This window comes from Anopheles funestus, chromosome 3RL, assembly GCF_943734845.2.
Source record: "Anopheles funestus chromosome 3RL, idAnoFuneDA-416_04, whole genome shotgun sequence".
Taxonomy (NCBI): domain Eukaryota; kingdom Metazoa; phylum Arthropoda; class Insecta; order Diptera; family Culicidae; genus Anopheles; species Anopheles funestus.
The window spans coordinates 39,345,444-39,362,239 of NC_064599.1; the positions used below are offsets into that span (position 1 = coordinate 39,345,444).

The 16,796-nt window shown below is 40.4% G+C and overlaps 2 protein-coding genes across 3 annotated transcripts; both read right to left on the reverse strand.

The window, feature by feature from the left end:
- Positions 1 to 2,519: 2,519 nt before the first annotated feature.
- On the reverse strand, positions 2,520 to 14,371 carry LOC125768932 (cuticle protein 8). Of its 2 annotated transcripts, none has more exons than XM_049437274.1 (4): positions 13,451 to 14,371; positions 5,234 to 5,347; positions 4,211 to 4,403; positions 2,520 to 4,140 (listed from the first exon to the last, which is right to left on the reverse strand). In XM_049437274.1, exons 2-4 carry the CDS (start codon positions 5,345 to 5,347, stop codon positions 4,031 to 4,033), a joined length of 417 nt encoding a protein of 138 aa, XP_049293231.1. In that variant the 5' UTR covers positions 13,451 to 14,371; the 3' UTR covers positions 2,520 to 4,030. The 2 variants fall into 2 exon arrangements, with proteins under 2 accessions (XP_049293231.1, XP_049293230.1); XM_049437273.1 differs by having other exon boundaries at positions 13,145 to 14,371.
- A 751-nt stretch (positions 14,372 to 15,122) lies between these two features.
- On the reverse strand, positions 15,123 to 16,100 carry LOC125768933 (adult-specific cuticular protein ACP-20-like). The gene is made up of 2 exons (XM_049437275.1): positions 15,560 to 16,100; positions 15,123 to 15,495 (listed from the first exon to the last, which is right to left on the reverse strand). Exons 1-2 carry the CDS (start codon positions 15,825 to 15,827, stop codon positions 15,287 to 15,289), a joined length of 477 nt encoding a protein of 158 aa, XP_049293232.1. The 5' UTR covers positions 15,828 to 16,100; the 3' UTR covers positions 15,123 to 15,286.
- Positions 16,101 to 16,796: the final 696 nt, after the last annotated feature.

The window sequence follows — 16,796 nt, forward strand, 5'->3', positions numbered from 1 at the left end:
GAAACGGTTTCGTGATGCCCAGCGCAAAGCGGTGGCTTACTATTGCTTCAGCGAGTAAGAGAGCGCCTACCGAAACCCGCATGCATTGGGCAAGCAAGGGTTGTTCCGTGTTATGGATCAATCGTAAAAAAGCAGGCCTTAATTGCTGCATCGGTTGTGGGCTGATTGATCGCTTTATTTCGTTATGAATGCTGATCGTCGTGCTGGCCGGACCGTTGGCAGCCTCAGTCGGGGTGCATGAGTTTCGGTTGGTTTTCCACAAACAGATGACACTTTAATAACTGTTTACTAGGGCTGGGTGAATGATAATGATGGAGTTTAATTTTCACGAGTGTGCAATTAAAAATTTCTTCAAATTGATTTTTTTTGGTTGATCTGCTAAAGAGGTAACGCATTGCGTAGGGAAATCGAAATGGTGAGTTGGATTCGATCCGATCAAAACGATGCAAGGCGCAGCGTTGTGCGTGTGGTGTTGCGTATGACGAGATGACACGCTTATTATTTTTTTTGGCATCTGATGAAACAAAACGCGCGTGAGAAATAGTAGTTTTGGCAAAAATAGGATGCATTCAGCATGTTGTGTCGTTGATTTTTATTTATTAAAAATAAATTTGATTTTTATTGATTTTTATTATTAAAAGGCACAAGTAAAAGTAGAGCAAAAAAATTTGAAAAAGTTTTTCTTCGGATTGAATTTTAGACTTAAAAATTTACTAATATTTCATACGCTAAGACAATCAATGTGTTGCAATTGACAACCAAACTACAAACATTATTAAATTCTTTAAAACATTGGAAAATGCTGTAGTTCTTATTTGCAGTGGCAATAATCCACTCTTGCCAAATTTTATCTGTAAAGCACCAAAAAAGTATTTTAATGTTTTAAAAGATGTAATAAATAAATTTTTGCGATCACGTAGTAAATTTAGATACAATAAAAATAAAAAAAAACATTGGGGCTCGACGTAAATAAAATTCCATTTAAATAAAATAGGGGCTAAAAGCTGAAGATAAATTTAGATCGATTATTATATTTTAACAACAATATTGTATTACGTAGGGGGAGTCCCGGTGGTGTGAGTGATAGTGGCTCTGACTCCAGGATCGTTGAAAAATCTCATTTATGCAAGTCTAGGTAGGCCGCTTGTCTAAAATAATTGTATGATTATCATAGTATACAAGTATAATAAATAAGTTTAAAGACGCATTTGAATTTTCGTAACAATATGTTAAGTTTAATTACAGCGGTGTATTAATAGAACTCTGCAGGTGCGCTTTTAGTGTTTTTAGGTTTAGTTTAATTTTAACCGTTCACAATCCTAGATGATAATTTTCCTCAATTTTTGATAAGAAAACCACTAATCAAAATGGAATGTCCAAAAATTCCCATCCAAATGTCTGCAAGCTTCGCATATTTTGATCAAACCGCATCGTCACTGCGCAGTCAATAAGTCAAGTTAATTTAATTCGCGGAAACAATCGCGCGTCTGACGCGTGCCTGATGCGGTGTGCTACCGTTGAGCCAGTGATCTTCGCGTTTCGGCCGGTACGAAGTCGGCGCAGAACGAGTGACCTACTTCTGAGCGTTGAAGCCTACTCCACTAAAGAGCAGGGTGTAATAAAAAAAATAGCTAGAGCCTTCACGATTGATGCAATAAGCGTGCGCGAATGAAGCTGAAAGTGAAGAAAATTATGTTGAACTTGAATTCGATGGTTTGGTTGCTGTTGCTGCTGCTGCTGTGAAGCATTGCGGGTGGTGGTTGGAGCTATTAGTTTTCTTTTGCTCCACTCGTGTTTCTTTTTTTCTGGTGGTATTCCACTCTTCCTTTATTATGTTTCGCCTGACATACGTACGGTGTGTGTTTGTGTGGCTATGCACTATCCATCGTTCGGAATTCACCACATGGTGCTGGTGCTGCAAGCGCTTATTGAACGACAAGAGGCTGTACCAACGATTGGCGCCAGCTCAACGTTTATTTGTTTGTGATTAATGAGAGTGAGAGTTTTTCCCTTGTTGAGGGAGGTTGCGCTCTTGAGCTGTACGAGCACTTTTCTTATATCAGACCCTGGTCGGGCGCTCATGCGATGATTGTTTTCCCGAAGATGAACAACAATAAAACCGGACCCCGGGATGGTGTACCGAATGGACGGGTTGATTGTGTAACGCTGCTTCCCAGTTGAATTGGCTACGAATTGGGTTGAAATAACGGATTATGCGACACCGCTGTTATATTTTCACCAGACAAACTCCTGGTCTTGTCATTTGTCTAAATTAATGTACAATGTTGAAGTCACTTTCATGGAATTATAATTCGGCAAAGGCTTAACACCAGCGTCTTTTTGCTCCACATTCCATGCTCCACACGTATTTCAAAGATATCAGTGGATAATTGAAAGTTTGATCAGATTTAAGAATATGTTAATTAATTTTACTTTTGTGAAACCACAAACGTATTGAAGTTTGATAATTTCCTATTCATATTCTACACCAATATCATAGTAAAGTTCTATTTTGCATAGACCAGTTTCAATTTAATCAATATTCTTTAGTTTTGGAAAAAAACAAAAACAAAATAAAAAACCCCATTTGCTTAAGGCACTTTTACCATGGTTTTAAGGTTTATTGAAATCGTTAGGCATCAAACAGCTAAAGTGCATAATAAAATTAAATAGTAAGCTAGAAAATAGAAAGACTTATAATCTGTAGATTGTTCCCTTAATTTCAAACGACAGTTTGTACTAACCATTTTAAGCTTATTCAAGCTGTGTTACAGCAAGCATGAACTGATATAAAATGTACTAAACCAAACATCGAAGCTTTTCGAGCTTTATACCATCAAGAGCTTTGATCACTACGAAGCTTTTGTTGATGGAGGTCCGTACGTGTTGCTAGCAATCGTTCACTTTCGTTCAACCCCATTTCAACGTTGGTGTAGTTTGGGGAGGGTTTAATGTTGCTTCGCCTCACTTCGTACTATCGATCAATCGATCTATCATACGTAAGCAGTTGATTGAACTCGGGCCAGTTTCGGTAACCGTTTTGTCCTTGAACTTAATGTCTATTGATCGTTAGATCATGGTGAATTGAGGCTTATGATGAATAGTGCAAAAACTTGATCCGATCTAATCGAATGGGGATGTATTTATAGTTTGCTGTTTGCTGTCCTCTTAACAATGCGTTTCGTTTGCAAAATCATCTGGGACCTTCATAAACACATTTAATCGATCGTTAAATTAAGCTGAAGTTTTAATGAAATCTCATTACAGAAAGACTATTTATACAAAAAATGAATTAAACGACAGAGGTATATTTATTAGAGTGTCGTCGATGAATTAGCCCGAATTGAAATTAGAAGAATAAAAGTTGCATTAACTTTTTCATTCGCTTCATATTCATTTTCAAAGCTATGATCTATTTTACTAAACATCTTCTTCGATAAAAAGCTTTACTAACTGAACTTCTTAGACGAATCATACGTAATTAATATTGACATTTGTTCTTACATTCATTCTTGTTCTTTATGAAATAAACCTGTACAAAATTAAGCATATCTTCACCACTACTCTTCAAGGTACTCTTAAAAATAACCAACAATAGTACCACCTCTATCATAAATCATAAAATAAATGACCTTTACCCATTCTTCTCATAATCATAGTGTACGAGCGTAAATCATCGTTGGTCGATAAAAGTCTTCAGTGATAATTGATATTCGACGAACTTCCTGCAGCGCGCATATAATCAACACATAATGATTTCATTCACAGTTTCCGTTTGGAGCATTGGTAAAAATGCTAATTTATTAGCACGAAAACATAAACACAACTTATCACCTAACATTGGCTGATGTGACATGGATAAAGTCAAACTGTTTCGCCTGCTTAAAGTGTTGATTTGTGGTAAAACTATGGAGTTGGTTCTGTTTCTTGTTATGCAATTGCAGGCACTTCCAAAAGGAATGTATAGATCGCGTGTGCACCATTTCTGGAACACTATCGAACCGTATTTTCGTCTCATCCAAGGTACTGACTACGATTTATGAACTCCCTGCACGAAGGCGACCGGTTTAGTGTTCCACAGCGGCTGTGGAGGAGGTGTCCTTCTTCCTCCCGTGTGTATGTTGTACTGTTGTGAGCTTCCTGCAGGCATATGAAAAAGAGACGTTAAACATAGTTTTTGTGATTTGTTAACTTGTGGAAGACAATTTACCTGGGGCTGTTGTTTTAATAACCGTTTTAAAGCCACTATCGCCATCGACCTCATAGTGCACCGTACGTACGAATCCTCCAGGTTCCAGGACACCGTAACCACCGTGGACGTGATCACCCTTCCGATTTTCCCAGTGATCAAATGACACTCCGGAAGGAGGATGATCGATGTAGTACCGAAATGAATAATCAATCTGAAAACATTTAAACAGATCGTTTAGTAAATAGTTCTAGCTGCCGCAGATAATATGCAACATTTTCTCACAAAGCACCAATTAATGAGCTACTCAGTTTCCTAATTGAAACATAATTACTGATCTCGAAATGCCCTGCAGATAACACGGGCCAATGGAAGCGAGCTTATTATCTCGTGTAAGTACCGTGGCAAGGTAGCTAACATCCGAAGCACGCAAATTGACTGCCACCGGTCAAGTTTTGACCGCATTCGAAGATCGAAGTTTACCAGCAAACAGTCAAAGTCCTGCTCTGTGCGATCTTGTGTGATTTACTGCAACCTCCTTCGTTTGCTTTTCTACGTTTCTTTGGGGCATTTTGCGCTTGCAAAGGGTAGTACGGAGATATGTGCACTTTCGCTAATTGAAAGTAATTTAAGCGTCGTAAATTCTCGACGAAAAGTTCAGACCACTGTAAGCTTTGGCTTTAGCGCAATGACGCCAGTAGACGGAGGGCTTGGGTGTCGTATTTTTTTCTCCTTTTTGGTTTCTTGGCAGGCGCACACGGTTTGATTTATTGCCCGTACCAATGTGTACCAGCTCGATATTGAAGCAGATGGAGTAAAACGCGCACCGGCTCTAAATGTTAGACGAGACGGAGCGAAAAAGCAGTCTTCACATTCCCCAAGCAATATCAGGTGCGCCAAATGGGAGGGCGCGAATGGACAAACTTGTACCTTAATTAATATTTGATATGTAATTCGTATCGTATCGCGCCATGTTACACCTGATGTAAGGAAGCGATGTTTTTCTTCTATTTTTTTGGTGCAATTATTTCCCAGCCACATTACCTCAGCATTCTGTTGGTAATTTGACACGAACTCGACCAAGTGTTCACCGGCTGTCAGCAGAACGTAAAGGTGTATCACGAGCCAGATACAGGCGACTGTTGGAAACAGGTTCATCTGGAATGTGGTGAAGATAAGAAGGGATTAGGTGGAGAGATTTATTCTTAGCGTCTCAAATAAGCACATAAGTCCAAACATGGATGTCTGCATGCGAAATGTTAATGTTGGTTAGATGGAAGTTTGAAGATAGACGGTTTAATTTCATTCTTTTGTTTCGATCGTTTGTGGTTACGGTTCCAGAACCGCCTTATTGCTGATCATTCCGATTTAGAACAAGAACGCTTGAAACTATCATCGTGCGTTAATCATACGCGATTGAGTTTTAAAAATCATTCTTTGTTATCGTTTCGATCTCCTACAAGTATCTTAACTTCAACAATGGTAAGCGACGTGGATGGATGAAAAATGTTCTCCTTCCTGTCATAAAGGCACGCGCAGTTCCTTGCCTTCGTACAACATCGCCCATGTGTTCCTCCGGTTCGTCGCTTGCAGCTCGTTAAAGTTCAAAGACTTGCAAACGATTGCCGTGTGTCATTTACCTCTCGGCAGTATCTCGCTAGCACCGATTGCGCCGTTCCGTTCACTTGCTCCCGAATTTAAGTAGTGACCTTGGTATTTGCGTCGCAGGATCGATGATGAAAATCTCGTTGTTCGTTTTGTTTTGGTTACGCGATGTGTGTGCCTTCCTGCGCAAAGAATTGTTTTTGCTACCTTTAGCAGTATAGCTGCTAGGCATCTAGTTGTCACCTTTTCGTGAATTTAATATGTGGCACGTGGAATTGGTGATGAAGTATCCCTGTGTTCGATTTGTGCCGGGAGCAACCACTACCGTGGATCAAATTCTTGTTTGCTGCTGATGTGCGTGGGTCGTCCGAAAATGGGTCTGACATTTGGATGAAGTATTTATCCTGTTTCCGACACTGGTGTGTTAATACGTCCAGAATTTGTTTTGATTGATCGAACGCTAAAGTTCAGTTGTCTGGGTATTTTTGGACCGCTGAGCAGCTTAGTTTGCTGCTATCAAATTCAAGCCACGATTCGCGGATCTTTGGTTTAAGTCGCTAGAGTAGCTTCAGCCTTTGGAATATGATTCAAGTTTGGGAATTTACCGAAGCAAAGCCCCGCCTTATGAATTATTGAATCAAAATGTTATTGCTTTATTGTTCTACTAGAAGTGTTTCAATTAAGGTATGATTCAATTCTAATAATTGGTTCAATTTTTGTTTGCAACACAATTTAAAGATGGTTTGGTAATGATTCACCAGGAATTAATTGATGTTTTCGTTTGATAGCTATTTTCTCAAAGCTTTTACGGCACTTTGATATGGGTAATTTGATTGATGAAAATGAATTGGTAGTTTTAAACAAATATTATTGTTTTGGTTTTTTCATGTTGTTATTATGGTTTGTGGACACTTTAAACTCTTTGGATTGTTTATTTTTTTTGTCCCTGCGTTTGATTGGTTTTTAACCTTTTAAACATTGTTTTGCTTAGGTATATGTTTTTTTGTGTTAATAAATTTAGGTTATCAAGGCTTTCAAAATTCCTCAATTTAAGTTTGCATTGAATTGCTGTAAATATTACTTGACGAATAACAAAATAATGTTGAAAATAGGCCTTCGTTATTGGTGTGAATCCTTGAACAAAACAAACTTTATCTTCCTTGTACCATGACTCACTCTAACGGGAACCGTGATCATCACAGAAAATCGTTTAAATCTTGCATAGAACTATTGCTCGTCACGATCTGTTTGACTAGACAAAGCTTACAGAACTCGAGTAAAGTGGTTCTTGATTGCTAGATTCGCCCTTCCGGCCATTGCTGTGACGAACCGCAGGTGCAGGTTGCTGAACTTCTCGGAGGGTTTTACCCTTTCGCGAAGTGGAAGGTGCAAATTCGAGCGATTGTTTGTTTACAGGAAACGGAACATTCAAGTGATGAGTTTGTATGTTTACGTTTTTTTTGTCATTCGTTCGATGCTGTAGCTAACGGTGGCCTATTAGGATGTATTGCAGCTCGTTAGATACCGGCAACAGCACGTTTGACGTGTTCTAGACATGTTGATGAACGTCTTCTTTAACACGGCCGTGGTCGATTTCATCTCTATCAGTTTCCTGTCCATCAGTGACACGAGGAAACGGAACGCTCGTCGTTTTGTAGCCGTTTATAGAGTGAAGCTATTTTTTTGTTTGATTTTTTTCCACATAGCCATCCCCACCTTCCTAACTCGCATTTAATGGTGAATCATTAGCAATGCAACTTGGTTTAGCTTCTGCTTATATGTAGAAACTCATCACCTTCCTTTCCACATCTAGGGGTGAACGGTATTGCGCGATTCCCTCGGGCAGTTTGGCGGGCCGGAATCACTTCCCAATTGTGCTTTTTTTGCTCGTTGTACTAGGTGTCTTTTTTTTTGTTTGTTTGTGATGCCACCATTCGCGGTACCGATTCCGACGCTGTTTCATGAACTTGGCATTGAAGCGCTTGAGCATGACCGGTACTGCCATGTGCAAAATAATAAGCTGCTCAAGGGCAATCGGGCACTTTGGCTGCATCGTAGGGAATGAAGCAACTGTCTGGAGGTGTTGAACAAAAAAAAAAAAGGTGCGACAAGTTGTGAACCGTCTATTCGGTCTGTTTGGTTTTGCAGCTGGTCTGGGATGAACCAATTTTCAACCGGTACGAGATCGTGCATCGTGGCTACTGCGATGCAAGAGATCCGATGCGATCGAGAGCGATATGGTGTCGCGTTTATTTTCTTACCGTTGGACCCGCTTCGACTGGATTGACTGGTGTGTATTGTTTCTTCTTATGCAAATCAGGTTATGATGAACCGATTTCACGGGTTGTTTTTTTTTTCTCGCACGCTGCTTTACGCTGTCTGGTTGACTGATTTTTTTTCTGTCGTATTTAAAATGTTCAAGGTCTAAATGATAAATGTCACACCCTGCGTGCTGCCGTTACGCCATCCAGCCGTTCCCGAGCAGTTCGTAATATTTGCTAGATATTTATCGTTTGGGAATGTAATTGATTTTATAAAACGTTTATATACGATCTTGTCTTACATATGACCTTGCGTAGGTGATTGCAATGTGCCGTGTGAGGTAGCGGAACAAATTTTACATTACAACGGAAGGAAGATTGTATCAAAACGAAGCAATCGATCGGCTGTATTGTGTGCAAATGTGATCACTTTTGATTGTTTTCGTAATGTTTTTTTTGTTGATTTTTGTTGAAATAATTATTCTAAAGATGCTAATAAAAAAAACCTTAGGAAAAAAAGATAAGCCAAAATCATTTGAAGCAAAAATAATTTTGTTCAATCGTGAAAAGCATTTCTTGAATCTTTCATTTATTCAAGGAATAGCAAAAGCAAAATAGTCAAGCAACTAGTATGCATCACAGCTTCCAGCACATCTTTCATAAGATTTAAATAAATATTATTATTTATGATTGAGGTTTCGAAAGTAAAATGTGTTGACAATTTTGGACAACCGTTCGGTTGAGGAAGATTGTAACTTTATGTTAGTATCACTGTATGCAAACATTTTTAAGTATGAATCTTGGTCTAACCAATTTTTTACATTTCATTATTGAATGTATCCTTTGTCAGCTCACACTCACTGCTGTATTAATGTATCCAAGATGCTATATTTATATCACCTTTTCATTTTTCCACATTATATCTTCAGGCTTTGATCGTAAAGCATGCATTTTCGTAACCTATTATGAGCATCGATGTGACTCGCTGAAAGCAACTATAAGCATCGTTAATTTATTGATAAGCATCAGCTTGGTTGACCTATGGGTGAGTGCTGCCAGCATACCATTACACTGAAAGCAGTGAGTTTCTTGAACCCTTTTCACACCCCAGAGTGAATTTGATGGATTGATCGTAAAGATGTGATCTTGCAGTGTGCATTACTTGTAGTAGACGATAAAGAAGGCAAAAAGAAAAAAAAAACATTCCACAACCATTGTGCTCAAGTGAACGATGATCTCAAATGTTAATTACTTTCCGGAGGGCTTGGAAGGTTCGCATAGGTTTGTCCAGCCCATCTCAAGCGTATCGCCAACACCATTCGTCCGTTTGGATGAGTGAAGGTCGCTCGGATGGAAGCAGCATTTTTTTGTGTATTTCGTTTAGTTGTCTCCTTGTAAAGGCGCCAAACTTTTGCGGTCATCACAATGCCGTTACGGTGCAGCAAATTAATCCGTTATAATTAATTTTTCACCACCCGAGCGTCTGCACGATGGCGCTGTTGCTTCTATCCTACGGTTCAGGGTTAGCCGGTGGAAAGGTCACAAGAAAGATCACGGATTATCACCATTGGATTGGGTTGAAATTTGGATAATTCAAGCTAAAGCACAATTATCTTAAGGTCAGCTTAATGTACGATACAGAAACCATTTTCTATCGCAACCAAGAGATCCAATTGTTAAGTAATTATCAATCATCTTTGTGCGTGTGGGCAAGAGATAAGAATCATTTTCATATTATTCTCTTAAAAAAATCACTTGAAAAATTATCCTAATCGTTCTCTCTTTTAAATATGGGTTGAAATAGATCGTCCTATTGATGAAGTTTATTGTATTGCTTGTATACTAAATGATGCTTTTGGTTTTCGATTAGGATGTTATGTATCGGCCATTAAAGATGCGAGTTATAACAACATATTTGAAATGCAATTGCAACATAATTTTATCATTAATTTACGTCCGACCAAATGATTTCAAACTCAATTTACCATCATCAGCGAGTACCATTCTATTTGTTCAAATTAACGCCACTTCATAGAAGGGTTCAGTTTGGTTTGATTTGCATGTAAATTAAGGTACTAATTAAGCTGCGATTGAAAACACATTGATCAGATCGCGAGCAGACAGAAAATCGACCATCATTACATGCAAGTGTACGCTCGTGACATATAGCTAAATGCCTTCGAAAGGAATGGACAACGATCGATTTGCAAAACTTGCCAAAGGAACCACTAGTCCCCTGTGTAAGAAATCGATTTGCTCACTACTTATTGCAGTAAGTGTTAAGCATTGATTTGTACTAAATTTAAGGGTAGGGTGAGAACTGCACAGATCAACGTGACCAAGAGGCTGCTCGTTTTCAGGTGTTAACTGCTGCTGTACCATACAAGATCCTAACGAAGTGTAGTGATAAAACACTGCCCACCACCAATTCTGGATTCGAACGATTTAGAAAATTTAGGTTGTGTCTATTTTCCGGCCATTTCGGGCACATGCTAGTGGCCTTCCGTCCGTAAGGCTATCGCAACGGTTGCATCTCTTGCGACACGTGACTACGAGCGTTAGTCTCCATGGGGGAAAAGAAACAGGTCGTTCCGTTGGCTCTTTAGCCAGTGTAGCCGGGCAGGGGCAATGCATAAAATCGCAAACCCATTTGCTGCACGTTGCTGCACCGTGCAGTGGGCTTCATCGCCATCTCTAACCTTGCGGCTAATAAATTTTCCTTTATGGCTGGGTTATTAACAATTTATCAGCCCACTGGGCTTGGATTGGAGCGCCACACCGATTTGGACCGTGTCCTGGGCCGGTTTGATTGAAGCCGATTCACATCGACCGTCACCCAGCACGGAGGAGTTTGATTCAATCGCGATAGACCATCGGTTTCCGTGGAACACTCTGCGCTGCCGTCACTTATCGATCGCTAAACTGCTAAACTACGTGATGCGATCAGGTCATAAGCGTAAGGGACTACGCTTGAATGCCGATAAGGATTACTTATGAAGCAGAGAGTACAAACTCTTCACACTGTCAGCATGAACGGCTGTTTGGATCGTGCCGAAATAGATCGTAAATCTTTTTAACATCTCGTAAAAATAGTTTATGCAACGATCAACTTGCTGCACAATCAACGGCAGGTGCGGGTATGTGGCATTCGCTAGCTTATGATAAAGTACCCATCTGTGAAGGTTTACTGCGTTTACTGGTGATAAGTCACTGTAGGGCGTTGTCGATTTGGTGCCACAAGTGAAAATGATTGTACCGAATAAAAGGATCATTTGAGGGAAGTTAATCATTAGGCGTTAATTGAAAACCCTGAGGCAGGTTGTTTTGGTGTGGTTAGCAAAATTAGTATGGTTGTATCTAATAAATAATTCATTTCTTCGGCCACATACATTGTTGCAAAGTGTTGCAAAGATTTAAGTCCGCTCCTCGCTGTTGACGCATTGAAGTTCTTGTTAACAAAACGGTTATAGGAGCAGAGATGTTTGAGTTTAAGCGCTCAAATATGTTTTAACCCCTTGATCTGACTTAACAAAATTACACATTTATATTAAGTAATGAAATATCACATCCATTTTGTATGCCATAAAAATTAATAAAAATTAATTGTTTATTTAACATTACACGCTTAAATCTTAAATCACGCGTTTTAAGTAATCGTAGAACTAGATTACGCTTTTCAAGCTTATCTTAAATTCGGTGGCTTTAAACAGCATTCCCATTAACTTAATGATTTAAGAACCTTCAGTTAGCATAAGTATGTAATGTTAAGCGCCTTTCGATGTTCTTACGATTGACCACGTGCCATCAAGTTCATGAGCAACATTGCTGGTCTGTAAATTCCTAGCGGTGAGGTAGCTTTCAACATTAGCAAAGCATGATCGACATAAGGCTCTTCTGTAAACATCGCTTTTAAACACACTTCACTACAAGGTTTCCCGCTGTGCGTGCTACAACGGTCCTCCAGATTTGTCAGATGTTGATTTGAATGTACCACATCTATTCATCATTCAAACCAAATGGAGACATCTAAGCGTAGGAAGCGAACCAATCAAATCGTGCACGAATTTTACAAATTGCTAGTTTGAATCACACTAGCGTTGGCTTACCATTCATCAAATCGTCGAATGCGAATTGAATATGATCCACTGGTAAACGGTCTCACATATCGAGCCACCTTCGGGTGACATCGTCAAAAGGAAAAAAAAAGTTCAAATGTAAGCTGCACTGCTGGCTCATCCATACAAAAGCGATCCAAAACGTGTGAATTTCGTGCGAAGGTTGTTCACAGCAAGTCGACTGTATTTGCTCCGATTTAAAGCGAATTGCGGCGCACATTGCCGTGTCGTGCGGGAGACAATAGTGTACCGTTTGTTTTGTTTTTTTCTTTTGTGCAAAAGCTATCTACATGATTAATGACTGGTGAAAATAGAAATTTCCATTTATATCTAGTTGAAATAGCGCTCACCGAGCCATGATTAATAAAAGTTTATAATCTTCCAGCGATAGTCTTTATCACACAACAACGTTGGCCTGATAATTGATTACGTGATTGAGTAATTTTCCCATCTCATCGCCCTAGTCAATCGTGTGGTCAATGGGAAAAATCGAAACGATTGGACTGTATCGTGCCTGCAGGAAAGGTTTTGCACTCGATTTCAATTAGCCTAACGAAGTTTGCGCCAAATGTTCCCATCCGGTGAGTCGATTCCATACTTATTTGTAATAATCCATCAAAACTGACCAGCTTACAAACTGTGGCACTCGGTTTTATTCACCAAACGACAGTAAACCGTGGCTAAAGTTCACTCCAAAGCTGCAAATGAATGATTCCATTTCACTGTGCCACCACTACGGAGCCATTCGAGACGAACTTAATCCTGCGGTGAATTTGTCGTTTTGCAATCATTGTGGTCCATAAATCAAGAAGCCTCTTTGGCACTCACCAAGCGCCGGTACACGTCGCACGGAAAGAGTAACGGCGATCAATCACGTACTTTATGCTTCATTCGTTTACCACCAGATGGACGCCGCTTTTGTGAAGGTGGGTTAGTAACACGGGTTCGTTTCTTATGGTAGTGCAATCACTCACCTTGCTTTTGCGTTGCTGGGTAGAACTTCTTACGAATTGTGTTCGAATCTCGTGAATGGCACAAATCATAGGGATAGAGAGAAGGGAAAGAGAGAGGAAAGCAGACAGGAAGCACGAGCTTTGCGCAATCGCTCAACAGGTAGGATGCCAAAATTGGCCAAACACTACTATCAAATTACTACACCACCATTAACAGCACCGGGAAAGCACTAATTGAGTATTTTGTGTGTGAGTGTGTTTTTTTTCTTCGGAGCTGCAGCTACACCATAAAACTGACGACAGTGCATAAAATGTTCCCTTTCTTACGTTTGGATCCTCTTCTTACACCCTCAGTTCTGTGTTGAATCGTGATAGTCTAGGCTACGACTACTGGGACGAGCTTTCTTCGTTGTTGTTTTTTTTTTATTTCTCAAACGTCAACACTAACGCCAGTAGCTGATAGGAGCTTACGAGCAGTTTTGGGCACCATGAACTACAGCTGATGCGCTGATGTCGCAACCGCAGCGACGATTTGCAACGACGACGACGACGACAACACCGATCGATCGATCGATGGATGATGAAACTCTGCCTGCCGTTCGTCTGGAGCAGCACTACAAAATTAGGTTTTCCGATGCGCACCCTCCCGAGTGCGCGAGAGGAAATTGTTCGAATCGAATGCGATGAAGTACATGTTTGTGTGTTTGTGTGTTCGATTGTGGCGTGACGGTGCGCCTAGGATCGCGACCGCACGCCACGGCCATTAGGATCCGGCTAGGGTCCAATTGCAATCTTCGCTCCATTAAGGGTGCGAGTAGGACAGAGAACGTTCGAAGAATCTTCGATGGATGGGCCGATTAGTTTGGGGGTGTTGGAGGAGACTCCAAGCGCAATGGAACGCAATCAGCAGCATCAACATCGTGGTGAGCATCAATGTACCGATCACCGGTATTAACCTCCGGCGTGCCGTAGGGGAGAACGATCGTGCTGTACTAGCAGGTGATGGCAGATGACGGATCTCAACCTACCCCCCTCGGTGTGACGCCTGTATTTGTGTGAGTATTTTAACTATTATTGTGATTTTTAATTCATTGCGCCACGTACGTCTAAATATGAGATAAAATCGAACACTCTTTAAAGATGAGCACGCTCTGAACAAAACATTACCCAAGAGCGGGGAACTGCTGGTAAAGCGACACACGGCGAACTACACGCGCACATACGCCATAGTACAATGGAATAATCAACGGGGTGGACGGTTTCACTTAGTGGTAAAACCTCGAAGGACTTGCCTTGTGCGAAAGGTGATGGGTTTAGGTCGTTTTAGTGTGGCCGGCTGTGGGCAGGTGTGTTGTTGTTCTTTATGCGCTGTACATCGGCTACCAGAGCCGCGTTTTGGTGGCAGGACCATCTTAAGCGGGGTGTTTTTTTTATGTACATACACTTAAACCATAATTGTGGGTTCCTATTGCCCGCACTTACGAGGTCGTATCAAGCTTGTAAAAAAAGAAGGTTTGTTATTGTTATTTGCTATACGAACATATTTTGTATTACAGCGCTGTTGATTTGACGATGATTTGAAAAACATTTTTATAGGATAAAGTGTAGATATGAACGTAATTTTGAACTATTAAGCTATTGAAATGTGACTCCTAATTTAAGTTTTGTTTGCATGATCGTTCTTCTAAAAACTAAAATAAAACATTTAACTTCAGCTGAACAATACTGATTTAAATAATTCATGCTTTAATCATAAAATTCACATTAATGAATATGTTTATAATAAACATTGATGCTGTAAATTCACATAAATCATAAAGCAATGTCATGATGTAAATGAAGATAAAAGGTTTTACCAGCCAAGCGCAGTGGAACATTCCTTTGCCATTATTGTACGTCGCATTATTATACCATTATATTGTCGATTGTCGTTCAATACCCACGCTGTGCGTTACTAATCGTTACTATGATGACTTTGTTCCTGCCGATACCCATCTTCTGCTTGGTTCCTCTTCTACAGCCAGCTAAAATACCTTCGCAGCAACTCCCGACCCAATAGAAACGCTTCGTGCACAGTCTTTGAAAGCGTTCCGCGGAACGGATTTATTTTTTATGTAAATTCCATTATGACTCCATCACGAGTCAAAGGGTCTAGGTCTTGAACTAGCTGTACTTCTTCAGTTTGCTGTAGCTTTGCCCGACGACATGGTGGGCGTCTGTTCCCTTTGACTCCGGCAGCTTCTTGCCTATGATCTCCTCCGGATGCTTTGGTTTTCCGATCTTTTTCACGATCGCTTCGAATCCGTTCCGATCGTCGGCACGGTACTCCACGATGCGCTGCGTACCGTCCGGTTCATCCAACGTGTACGATCCTGGAGGCGGGAGATCATCATCAGATTCTACTCACTACCGGCACAATGCTGCCGTGCTACTTACCCTTCACGATGTCACCGTCCCGCATTTCCCACTGGCTCTTGTGATCACCCGTCACCGGATCCTTGACACCATACTCGAACTGATACTTCGGATAGGCGTAATAATCCTGCGACTCCTCGATCGACTCCTTACCCGCATCGACTTCCTCGAGCTGATGGCTTATGTACTGGGGTTCGTGCTTCACCACCGTTTCATAACTCGTCTGCTGCTTTATGTGTGCACCATGCACAAACGCAACGAGGCAAACCATTGCAAAAAGTTTAAACATTTCGACTACCTGAAGATGCACCTGTGGTTAAAGCTACCGAACTGATGATACGTATTTGGCCATACACTGCTTTTATAACAATTGCACAATATTCTAACGGTGTGTTCTGAGGTGTGCCTTTTGTCGGAGTAAATAGAAAGTGGGTGAACTGTTCGATGCGCTTCAATGAACGCGACGTTTGGGCTGGGTGTTCTTGGGCTAGACCTTAATTCTTGAACTTGAACAAATAGTGGTTTACTTTCGTTAGTGGTATGTAACTGGAACGTTCGAAGCAGCCATGTTTTGTTTAGAATTCAGAATGGATGATGGAAACAATTAAAATAACATTCACACACAATAAAATAAACAAACAAAATGAAGTATCTGTTTACTCCCTGTTTTTTTTTGTCCATTTTTATGTGATATATACATTACATACCACATACATTTTTGGTATAGATTTGGTACAAAAAATCTTGGGATAAATACATTTTAATTCAAAATATAAGGTCGTTATGCCAAGCAGACGATGCAGGGGAGTTTACTAAAAAAATTTAAAAACTCCGAATTTCAGTAAATTAACAAATGATAAAAAATACATTACCATTTCATCGATCAGTTGCATTTTACATGACTTGTTTCAACTTTTGTTTCTACCTAGGTAACATCTAGAATAGTCCTTAACAAATAACTTTCATTCTGATTGTCTACATTACGACCCCTTTATGTCAAGGCCAAACATTTAATTCGCGCAAGTGGACATTACCAATGTCCACACGTTCCGGCTCAACCACAATGTGCACCACGATATGTGTGTTAGCACTCTCGTTACCTTCTCGCCAAAGCCAACGCAATGGTCGGCAATTTGCATAGCGAGTGGCCATGATTGACATTGCCTGCAATCATGCCGTCATCGGGTAAGGGCAAACCGGTGGCTTTTTGTAGCATCAACATTTGGTACGAGACGTTCAAGTTGGTTGAACGGAATTG